The sequence below is a fragment of the Mesitornis unicolor genome, unplaced genomic scaffold (genome assembly GCF_000695765.1).
Source record: "Mesitornis unicolor isolate BGI_N332 unplaced genomic scaffold, ASM69576v1 scaffold2101, whole genome shotgun sequence".
NCBI lineage: Eukaryota > Metazoa > Chordata > Aves > Mesitornithiformes > Mesitornithidae > Mesitornis > Mesitornis unicolor.
Window position 1 is genome coordinate 1 of NW_010165691.1, and position 12135 is coordinate 12135.

A 12135-nucleotide genomic window follows, 5' to 3' on the forward strand; every position below is an offset into this window, starting at 1 on the left:
CAGGCCCGGCAGCAGTCCAAAGTGGCAGTTCCGCTAGCCCTCCTCCTTACTTTTCCAAGCGAGGAGATGATGTGCTGGAAAGCAGCCCTGAGGAAAAGGACTTGGGGGTACTTGTAGATGAAAAGCTGGACATGAGGCACCAATGTGCATCTGCAGCCCGGAAGGCCAACCGCATCCTGGGCGGCTTCCAAAGAAGTGTGGCCAGCAGATGGCGGCAGGTGATCTTGCCCCTCTGCTCTGCCCTGGTGAGACCTCACCTAGAGTACTGCGTCCAGCTTTGGGGTCCCCACCACAGAAAGGACACAGAAGCGCTGGAGCGTGTGCAGAGGAGGCCACAAAGATGATGAAAGGACTGGAGCACCTCTCCTATGAAGACAGGCTGAGTGAGTTGGGGTTGTCCAGCCTGGAGAGGAGTAGGCTCTGGGGGGGACCTCATAGTGACCTTCCAATACCAGAAAGGTGCCTATCAGAAAGCTGGGAAAGAACTCTTCACTAGGGCTTGTAGCAATAGGACGAGGGGTAATGGTTTTAAACCAGAAAAGGGTAGATTTAGGTTGGATATGAGGAGAAAGCTCTTCAATATGAGGGTGATAGATCAGTGGCACAGGTTGCCCAGAGAGGTGGTGGAGGCCCCATCCCTGGAGATATTCAAGGTCAGGCTTGATGGGGCTGTGAGCACCCTGATCTGGTAACATTGTCCCTGCTGACTGCAGGGGTTGGACTGGATGAGCTTTAGAGGTCCCTTCCAACCCCTTACATTCTGTGATTCGATGTTGTTGTATATGTAGATGCACTAAACCACGCGGTGGATGGTCTGCTGCAGCTGCGCCTGGGCCCGAGGTGTGGCTGAAGTTGTGCTGTGCTCTCCCTCTCCTTTTCGCTTGAGGAAGTGAGCAGAGCAGTGCCCAAAAGAGCCGATTGTGTATGAAAAGCAATGCAGACCTTGCTGATGTCAGTCTTCTGCTTGGTAACACTTAGATTTGTTATAATGTAATGTGAGGTGTATGTAAGCATGGGTGAGGATCGCCTGGAAGATGTGCAGCATCTGGAGAAAGTTAGCAAGGTGACGCAGCCAAGTATTGTGGGGAAATGTCAAATTTGAGGAACGCTTTAAATATGAATTACGCTTTTAGAGGAAAAAAAAGACAAAAAACTTACGGCATGCATTTTAATGAAAGTAGATCTGTAAGATGGAAGCTGTTGTGCTGCATGAGGTGTCAGTGACAAGAACAGGAGATGTAGGCCAAGTACAGCTCAGAGATTGTTCAAGGCTGGCTGTGGATGTGATCCACCAGTGAAAGCAGCATGGAGTCTTCCTCTAGCACCCATGAAAAGCGAGTGCCCGTCATCTTTTGGTCTTCCTGAACCGTTTCAAAATTGCAGTCTCTCTGAAGCCAGACAAACCACAGGAACGCCCAGCAGTGTCCCAGTCAGTGGCTTTGTGGGCCACCTTCAAGTGTCCCCTCTTCCTGATGCAATGGACTGGCTGCGCGTGGGCTTCTCGCTGCACGGGAGAGCACCAGGAGGCAATTATCCCGTGCTGGTCCTTGAGGGGAACCGTAGCAAAACGAAAACCAACATGAGCTAAATTGGGAACATACTCTCTTAAACTCTGGTAAATGTGTGTGCATGAACTTAAAGGGCATCAGCGGTTGGGCTTCTATTGGAGGAGGTTTGAAGCAGGTTGGTAACTGGATTGCTGCTTTAGGCGATTTACTTATGTGCTCACCACCTACTCACAAACCTGGCTTTTCCCTTTCCATGCCTTGGAAGTTCTTGCCTGCATGTGTTGAATGCCAAGACAGGATCCTTTGCCAGTTAGGTTGTTTGACCCTGATCTGGGAAAACGCTTAAGCACGTGCTTAAACCTAGATCGAGGAGATGTTCTCTCGAATTTAAAGGTGGGCAAATTCTGTAATGCTGTAAGGATTTTGTTTTTTTTTTTAATTCTCATGTGAAGTTGCAGGAGGGTTTGGGCTCAGTGGAGCAACTGGCTCTTGATCTTTCTTTTGGGGAAGACAGATGAACTGGTTGACCTCTTGAAGTTCTTCTCAGCCATGTTTCCTATGGTGGGTAATGAGGCTATTGAAACTGTGCAATGATGATTGAATCTTTGGAAGGGATGTTAAACCTCCACACATCAGCTCTCACTTCTGGAGATCAAAATGACATCTTGTGTGTGGGAAAGAGGCAAATTATCTCCCAGCTGCAGGGTTCCTCCACCTTGCTGTCATGTGTTTGTGGTTGCTCACTGACAGAGGCAGGATCCTAAACTCAATGGGCCACTGTTCTGATTCAGTATGGCAATTCCTGTGGTCCCCTGGGTCCTGTTGACTTCAGTGAGAATTAAACACATGTTCAAGCACTTTCCTAGAAAGGCAGCTTTTCTGTGCCAGTCTCTGTGCCCTGCTGCTTGAAGCTCTGCAGTGAAGAAAGCAGGTTGCTGTTAAGTGCTTGGATCAGCCCTACCACATCTTTTTATGTGTTTTAATGGGAGAATCCTAATTTATAGCATGCGCTTCTATTTTAAAAATAAATGCAAGTTGTCATAAAGTCAAATCATGCTCCACGTCGCAGTTATGCCATTGAGTAGGAGGTTTCCATTAGTGCCTGTGGAGGGGTCGTGTGTACAATTGGCTGGGAGGAAAAAGAAGCAGCTTGAGTTTTATGGCTGGCGTTGCTTCTAAACCTGTGTTGCAAGAGCACCGAGAGGCGTGCGTTGTGTGGCTCGCAGCCCTTTGAAGTGGCTGGGTTCAGTACTGACAGGATGGCTTCCCTTATCTCTCTCCTACAAAGAGGACCAAGAAATACGCCTGTGGTGTGGGATTCTTACATTTCCAGCCTTGATCAGGTTGACAGCTTTTTCCTCCTTTATTTTTTCCACTCCCCACTGTGGTTAATGAACAAAGCTAGTTGAAAGCAGGGAAATGCTCTGCCCCCTTTTTAAGAGTAAATGAAGTGGTAGGGTAACAGCTGTGTTTGGGTGCTGCTGCCGATCCCCCGCTCCGGGATGATCAAATGGGTGGAAAGTTTACAGACTGCCTGTCCCTTCCTGTGTCGTTACATCTGTGCGGAGGGTTTGGCAGTGGCTGGCATTTTTCTTGCCTCCAATCCACACTCAAAACAAGAGTCCTTCCTTCTGAGGCGAGTGTGCCCCAGATGAGGCTTTGATCTGGGAAGCTCAGCTGAGTCTGACCTGGTCTGTGTAGGGATCCCAGAAACCAGCTGGCTGTGATTTGCAAGTCAGATGCCTGCTGCTGTATGGGAATGGCTTGCTTAGTCTCGAGCTCAGTTCTGCCTTTAAAGAAAGCAGAAAGTGGCGCATATCAAATAACTAACAGTCTTTGAAAAGTTAGGCTGTGCCTTTTTATCCAAAACAGGAAGAAAAATCGGTACAAACGGTGACACTGAAGTATAGCATGAGAAAGTGGATAAACAACATCTCTGAGCAAAGCATCACTTTGCCTTGGGGGTGCTGCCCTGCGGGGCTGATCCGTTGGTTGTACCCAGTCATGTTTTCAGGAGTTATTGCCCAAAAAGCTGTGAGCTATACTAACTCATTAGCCTTGAGCTTCTGGTCTGTTTACAGCTTGTGAATTAATGGGTTAGTGACGTGTCTCAACATGAGAGAGGAGTGATGGGAAGATGGGAAGAGGTTTTTTTTCTAGATGAAGAATGTAATTTTGAGCTAAGGGGGCCTTTGTAATTAACTGCCTCTGTTGCCTGTCCTGGATGCTTTCCTTGTTCTAGAGCGTGGTCCCCCAACTTCTAAAGCAGGAGGTGTAATTGTGGCCTTTGAAAGCATTTTGTGCCGTAGCAAAAACAGGAGTAATAACTGTGCGTGATCGTGTAAATTTTTCTCTCTTTTTTCTTCTGCACAGGGACCCTCCAGAGGGATCGTATTTTTAAGAACCTCACTCGGAAACGCCAGCGGGCGATGCGAAGGCGAGTGCATCAGGTGAACGGGCACAAATTCATGGCTACCTACCTGCGCCAGCCTACGTACTGCTCACACTGCAGGGAGTTCATCTGGTAAGAATGGCTTGAATGCGGTGGTGTGAATCTTCCTGTCCCTTCACATTTTGAGGACCAAATTGCCAACCCTGATCCTGAATCGGTCACCCAGCACTTTACCAAGGGACAGCAATGTGACTGCCCTTGGCCATCAGGTTTAGCAGGGTACATTTATGCTGCAAACTGGGATCTACCGCAGAGAGGCCAAAGTTGATGTGTATCTTTGTTGCTGAGAGCAAACTGGGAGAGTGTGGGGCAGCGTTCCTCACTTGAGAGTATAGATATTATTTCAGGGTGGGAAAAAGTAACCCAAGCAATCTGAAGAAAGACTCCAGATATTAACTTCAGTAGAGCTTTGAGGTTACACGGAGAAAAAAGAGTTGCTTGAAAGACAAGAGAAAATGTCTGAGAACAGAAAAGCCGTCAGAGGTGTGAGGTGATACATGTGGAGGAGTAGGCAGAGCAAGGGAGAAAAACTTAGATATGTCTCAAAAGAGCATGGAGTGGGAGAGGTAATAACAGGGTGTGGGCTGCTGGGAGCAGTCTAATAAGTGTGGTGTGTGTTGTAATAAAATCAGGTATTTCAGAAACTAGGGTGAGGGGGAATAACATGCATGTTGACAGCTTGTCCTATAAGGTACAGCCCTTGTAGTGCTTTGTTATGCTCTCACACCTCTGTGCTGAATTGCACCATTAGTATTGGGCAGTTTTGCCCCGGGGATCTGTTCATTGGGATCCTCTTGCATTTTGGCTCTCTTCTGCAAATGATCTGCAGGAAGACTGGCTTTCTGATGTTAAATTATGTTCATATTTTGTTTGAACAGGGGCGTGTTTGGGAAGCAGGGATACCAGTGCCAAGGTAAGGTGCTTTGCTCCTGCCCGATGGGTGTGTAGGATGTGGTGTTTTCGTGAGCACTTTCCCATGCTGCTGGAACATCCTGGGGTTACAACCTTCTCTGGAGTCACTGCTCCGCTTCCGCCCCAGTCATCCAAAACTCTGCATCTGAGCAGCTGTCAGGCTGACGGCTTGCATGCACACAGGAGCAACCACGTACCAACACTTAAGGGTCTGGTTGCTGTGTTACACCCACGGTATTCCTCCTGCATAGGTCGACTTCGAACAGCCAGCGACGCTTGGGACATCCAGCATCCCTCCAGGACAGTGTCCAGCTGGTACTGGGACACAAAGTACTCTGCTGGCATGGCCATCCTCTTCCTTTCCCTCCCTGTGAAGTTCAACAAAGTGAAATTAGGGATGTGACTTCAAAGGGAAGCCCTGTGGGCTGGTGCAGCACTTTGAGTGCACGTTTTGGCTGAATGGCTGGATAGATATGTGTGGTGCTTGTTGTTCTGCCTTTCCCCTTTTCTGAGGTACATGACAGAAATACTTGCTTCACAGGTGCACCGTCATTCAGTATAGCCTTTTAATGCAGCCCGTTTCTTCTGCAATATAATAGGGCATGGAGTTCTCATATGAAAGGAAGCTGTATGTAAACAAAATGGATATCCTGCATGAAATTTCGAGGTGAAAGTGAGTGTTATTGATAGCCCTTCATGAATGGAACTTAAGTCAGCAACAGGCAACATAGCATGGGACCCTGCAACATATCTGCAACTTGCAGTTTCCATTACAAAAATCCATGGCCCTTGGTGATGTCTGCAGTGCACACTGGATTACAGAGTGGAGGAATCCAAGTTCATTCCAGCCAATGCAGCTTCAGACCTGGAGAGAGCCCAGCTCTGCTTTAGGGCCGGTTAGCCCAGACACAGCACGTTTCTGCTGCAGTTATCCAGCTTCCCAGGCCCAAGCATTGCACTGAGCCTCAGTGACAAACTAACCTGGTCAGGACTCACTTGGATGTCCAGCAAAAGAAGCACTATGACACTGAGCTGTAGTGATGGCTTTTGGTATCTCAGATCCGTGTTCTCTAATGTTCTTTGTGTATGTTATGAAGAATACTCCACTGGATAATTTCACCAGCATTTTTTTAGTTCATTTGTGAAGTTACACTGTTATTTCCGTGGGTGTCACCCGTATTTTATATAGGTAGCTCTTTTCTAGGCTGTACGAATGATCCAGTGCAGGATTTTTATTGCAGTGGGATCTCCAGATTTATTAAGAGATCGATTATTTTCACATTTTACTGTGTCTTGATGGTATAGCTGAGCCATAAAGAAGCCAGCTGATGGACTGAGGTGTTCTGAGTCTTTCAACAGCTCTTTTCAGCATGCCTCTTTTATTTCCTAGTATGCACCTGTGTTGTACACAAGCGCTGTCATCATCTAATTGTTACAGCTTGCACGTGCCAGAACAATACTAGCAAGACGGATCTCAAGGTAAAGTCATGGTGGTTATTTTGGGTCGTTATAATTTGTGAATCCTGAGGTTTTCTGGCTTTCTGGGAGTGGGAGCTGTCCTAGAATAGAATTTACTCTGTGTTATCTTTATTCATAGATTTTAAAGTGAGAGAGAGTGATAGGGTCATGTGTAAAAAACATGCAATATCATCTGGTTGCTCTTCTATTAATTCCAGTAACTTGCTGGACTAGCACATAGTTTAGGAAAACATGGTGCTTTCACAACAAGACATCAAGAAATAGCAAGTCCACTGTTTTGGTTGTTAATTTTCTTTCTTGATTAACTGTGTTATCAACAAAATGTAGTGCCCTGTTCTTAATGTGGATTTCTCTGGCTCTAAAATCCAACCACTGGTCTTTGTTATGCTTCTTTATCTTTTCTGGGAATTTAAAGTGCTCATTTAGTCATCGCTCCACACCTTTACTCTATGAAGTTACTTGCGTTGTAATAAGGAACCCTTGCATAATTTGTGTTCCTGAAGGTTTTCTTTCTTGCCAGTTTTGGCTGGATTTGACAGGAGTAAGATTCCCACCTAAAGCTGCCCTGTACATTGCAGGTCTCATTTCTGCAACTGGAAATAGTTTAATAAGTGAAGAAAATTCCGTTGAAATATTTTTAATCAGGAGGTAGCTGTGTATTGCGTGCCATGCAGAAACCTTCTTCCTAGTGCAGAGAAACAGTTGCCTTTGCTTGTTATTTCTTGCCTCTGAATTGCTGAGCTAGACTTCTTAAAATGACCCCTTGCCAAACCAGATGAAAATAAGTTAAAATGCTCACGGCTAAAGTGCAAGTTAATGGGTGAGTCTCTTCACTCCTCTTTTAGGATTGTGAAGGGTTTATAATGCCTCTAAGCTACTTGAAGACAAGGGTGAGGAGGCACCGCTCTAATCTCATTGTTTCAGTGGCACCCCTGACTTTTTCTTCGTGAAATTTCGGGTTGCCCTTCAGCCTTCTGGGATCTGCAAGTTGAGACACGAAATGGAAAGTAATGAAGAGGTTCAGTGGGGATGGGGTTTTTCAGCTGGTCTAATATTTTCTGCATGATTCACAGTTAGAAAAGAACAAGGTTAAAAAGGGGATGAGAGCAAGTGATAAAGTGAAATGTGGGCCTGAAATGAAAGACTGTTTATACCAAGGAGGGTGAGAAGAGGAATGAGAATTTTAGGAGGAGTTGTGAAAACTGTTCTATATTAAATTTAATAATATCAACAGTTTGACCTATAGTTACATGTTTGCACATAGTCTGCAAGTTCATAATTTGAAAACTGGTGAGTTACAAAGTGCTGTAGCCAGCATAATTTATATGTGGCACTTCAGTGTGATAGGTTTGTGATGAGGCAGTCTGCACTTCTAGTTCTGACTTGGTTTTGAGAATTTAGAATTGACTGGGCAGCCCTTTTAAAGTCTGCTTTGTCAGGTAGTCCAGCTTGGCCAGCAAGGACAGCAGAGCAGGCTTGCAGCCAGTGAGGTTGATCACTCAGTGTTTACCTTTTCTGGGTTGGAATGATTTTCGTAGTTTTGCACTAAAATGCCTGTGTGTAAATGAACATCAGCTAATACATATGTATTTTAATTTTAAATCTGTGCTTTTCTTTTGATGCCTCAGGTGGCTGAGCAGAGGTTTGGGATCAACATTCCTCATAAGTTCAGCGTCCACAACTACAAAGTCCCGACTTTCTGTGACCACTGCGGTTCCTTGCTCTGGGGAATCATGCGACAGGGCCTACAGTGTAAAAGTGAGCAGATTCTTACTGTAGCCTTTCCACAAAACACATATAATTCTAGACTCTTGATGTGTTATGTGGGCTTGATTTGTGCAGCCTTCAAGAGAAAACTGAGCAATGAATATTCATCTTAGCAAGTGTTAACAAAAATGGTGATCTACTTTTTGATCTCAGGCTTTCAGAAGGACTCTGCTTTGCACTCTCAGCACAGCTTTGTTTGACTGGCATTATTAAAAATATTTTGGGGTATTGCTGCTTCCTGCTTTTGTTTTTCCCTTTACCTGAAGGCTTTTCCTCAGCCAGTGGGATAAGGCAATGAAAAGGCATCTAAGGGGGAAAAAAAGGTCATTGCTTTAGGTTGACTACCCTGTCTATCACACTGTGAATTGATGGCAAAGCATGTCCTGGTGTTATGTTTTTGTTTCAGTGATCCAGACCGTAAAATCCTAAGGGTAACAAAGAGTTTCCATTTGCCTTCATCTCCCACAAGAGGCTGTATGTGTGTCCATGAGTGACAGCAAGAAAGATTTTCATTTCCCTCTGAACAATATATCTTTAAAATTAGATACCTGCAAATGCAGGGGAATTTTGTTGCGAATTCTGTGGCATTATAAATTCTAATTTTACCTGCAGCCACAGCTGCAATGGTATTTATACACCTGATAAACAAGTGCTTATGAATAGCTTCAGGCAATGTGACATCCTGCTTGGAGAGTTCAGTGTATATTCCTGATTTTCAGGAGTTTATTCTCTTATGTGAGTCCTAATTTTGTTTCTGCCGAGATCAGTGGCAAAAAACCCCTTTTAGTTTAAAAACACAGGGTACATCCAGATGGGTTTATTTCCTGAAGCAGAATTGCTAAATTATTTCTCAGCAATAAATCCCTCCAAGTTATTTTAATTATTCCTTTGCTTTTGCTTTCCATCCCCACCATCATCCCTGTCAGTCTGTAAAATGAACGTCCACATCCGATGCCAAGCAAACGTTGCACCAAACTGTGGGGTGAACTCAGCAGAGCTTGCTAAAACCTTGGCGTGCATGGGTCTGCAACCAGGAAGCATTTCCCCAAATTCGGTGAGTCTTTCCCACCCCCCCCTTCCTTTATTTAAAACATTTACAACTGAATCCTTATAAGGATGCAGGAGAAGTCAGAGACTTCAGTTATGGCAGATGGGATTGGGTTGTTACTGTCTGTGGCTTGTGGCACAAGACATCCCTTTTCCAGGTGCAGTCTTTATCCAGGTCCATCCTGACAGAGGCTTTAGTCTGTAAGTGTTGCTTTGACCGCTTATTTTTCACAGTGGCATGACTCCATTGACTCTGTTATCTGTTTGACATGAATGAGAGGAGAATAAGACCCCAAACTAATTAATGGCCAGTATAATTCATGCCATACCTTTTTTTACCTTTCCTGCAAACAGAGGGGCACTGTCTATGTATGTGGCTTGGAACAGAGCATAAGAAGAGCTCAGCAAGAGGCCTAGGTTCTCTTCCCCGCTTTGTCACTGTTTTTCTGAGTGATTTTGGGGAGACTGTTTTGCTCTTCATTACAGTTTCCCCAGCTATAATCTGTGGTCCCTGTCAAGACATCATCACCTCTGGTCTTTACGGCCCAAGCAAAGGTCCTAGTGAGGTTGTTGCTAGGGTTGGGACATACATGTACAATTTCTGCTTGTCAGTACTTAAGACATCCTAAAAATCCAACCGTTGTGTATCTGAGTTTATTCAGAGAGTTTAAAACACACTGTAAGAGCTTGAGTGAAAATACCCAAAAAGGGTAATAGAGATCAGAGCTGTCATTTGATAACAAGCTTTCATCACATTTCCTTTGCTAGCAGTTTTGAAAAACGAGTTTGCTTGAGAATACAATAACCCATCATAAAATGTTGCTCTGTTTATTTTTATTTGACCAAAACCAATATAGTCATACCCAAAACGTACTTGCCAGACCTGGTAAATCTTGCCATATAGTTAGTCAGCTACATCAGTTGACCACGTGGTACTGTATCAGCGTAACCTGGTCATTAGGCTGTGCTGCCCCTTTTGATTTCAGTTGGTTTGTAGCAAATGAGGCTTTCTTTAATTTCATGCTGTGGCAGTTCAGCGGGGCAGTTATCCTGGGAGTTACAGGGAAGCACAAGTCCCACAGTCCCTTCTTGGCTCTGTAAAAATCAGCACTTGTTAGTATTTGTTGTTTGCATAATCTGCACATCAAAAGGAGATGAAACCAGGAAAAAAAGCCCAGTTGTTTAACAATCTCATTATTTGTCAACTAAAGGCTCTAGATAAGTGTTTTGAATGCGCTGAAAGCTAAAATCTTTTGGGAGTTTTGCTGTCCTGAATGCTCTGGGTTCTTTCCCCATGGCTGGGATTGTCGTTTGTATGGCAGTGAGACAAGGCTTCTGTGCGGGAAGAATTTTGCTTTACACCAAAGTAGTCACAAGGTGGAGCTCAAGAAGTCCGTGTGGCTTTGTCAGGGCTAATAAACTGAATAAAAAAGTACTTGTGGTTTACACGCGTACTCATACCTGGAGAGCTGTGAACAGAGGGCGCTGGAGGTTTACGTGCTCTTTGTATACTGCGAAAACAGAAGCTCTGGAAATGTGTGCTATACTGGTACAATTACTGACGATACAGAAACCTCACTGTTGGCCTGGGAAAGAAAAATATTTTGAAGTTTGAGTCCCACTGAACTGAGCTTTGAGTAAGAGTCTTAAAATCAGGTAGAAACCTAAGAGATTCAGATAGAACCTGCCTCAGTTCTAGATCTCACCAGCGCTTTGCATACAGCAGAAATTATGCAGTCCTCCTCGCTCTGATGTTAGATAGGAGACTTGGTTTCCTGCACTCACTGTCTTATTTTTCTGGGGAGTGTGGATGGAGAGAGACAGGTTTGCCTCTTGGATCTGCTGGGCAGTGGGTTTCCAGCTTGAAATGCCCTGGTCAGGAGCCAGCGTTGACATCTCAGCAGTGCTGAGGTTAGCCCGTCACGTGTAGCAGCTACGTGGGGTGGTGGTACCAATGTGCTTTCTGTTCCAGAGCACGTACAGTGCATCTGAACAGGTCCTAAATGCCCAGGTTGGTAGGTTGACTACCTGTGTACACCTCTGAGGCAAAAATATAACTTCTGTGCAGACTGATACTTGCTTTCCTCCACAGAAACTGGTTTCAGGATCTACTTTGAGACATCAGGGAAAAGGCAGCATGAAAGATGGCAACAGTGTCAGCGAAAGCTCAGCGAGCAAACTTGGGATCAAAGATTTAACCTTCCTCCGTGTACTGGGAAAGGGCAGTTTTGGAAAGGTGAGAGTAATTCATGGCTCTTTTGGGGAAAACCTCATTCCTTATTAAAGAAGTTTCAAGATAGATGAAGTTATTTCATAATGTGACACACAGGCTGTCCGGTGGAGTATGCTTTGGGTAACAAAGTTGGTTAGGGAGAGCAGGGAGAAAAGGGAAGAGAGAGAAAGCTGACAGCAAAGTGAAAAATTTGATAACACTAAAAAGAGTTAGCAGCCAAAGGAACTACTGCATGCCAGGGCCCATGCCAGAAATTGCAAGTGTGTGCATTATAACTCATTTGGGCAGCATTTCTTGGAGCATGTAAAGACTTCTCCTTTAAAGGAAACAAGGCAGTGGTTTCAAATGCAGTGAGGTGGCAGTTTTGTTTCTCTGCTTTGCCACAATGCCAATGTGAAATGATGCGTTTAAATTTGATAACTGAGGAGGGAAGTGGGATGGATGGTGTTGCTCAGGGGGTTTGTCCTGGCACACTGGATGAACTTTGACGACCTAGCCCTGTGCCAGACCTTGGAGCAACGTGTGCGGGCATTTCTATCCAAAGAAGCCTCTGCAGACAGTAGCATATCTGTCATTGATTGTACACTGATGGCCACGCTAACAGGCTGGCTTCCTTGCATCCACAAGCCTGGTCATGAGGTAACTGACCTCTCCAGTGTTAGAAGGTACAAGAGGTTTTGTGTTGCTCATAAAGACTGAGAGCTCAGCCCTTGCGATTCACCCTCCCCTTTGATTTA

The 12135-nt window shown here is 45.0% G+C and overlaps 1 protein-coding gene across 1 annotated transcript in view; it reads left to right on the top strand.

Moving 5' to 3' along the window:
- The first annotated feature begins 3886 nt into the window (after positions 1 to 3886).
- PRKCH (protein kinase C, eta) overlaps positions 3887 to 12135 on the top strand; it is a 68986-nt gene continuing 60737 nt past the window's right edge. Inside the window, exons 1-6 of the mRNA XM_010194711.1 lie at positions 3887 to 4032; positions 4839 to 4873; positions 6263 to 6351; positions 7980 to 8109; positions 9045 to 9172; positions 11258 to 11401. Coding sequence (XP_010193013.1) covers positions 3938 to 4032; positions 4839 to 4873; positions 6263 to 6351; positions 7980 to 8109; positions 9045 to 9172; positions 11258 to 11401 — 621 coding nt within the window. The 5' untranslated portion in view covers positions 3887 to 3937. The remainder of the gene's footprint in view (positions 4033 to 4838; positions 4874 to 6262; positions 6352 to 7979; positions 8110 to 9044; positions 9173 to 11257; positions 11402 to 12135) is intronic.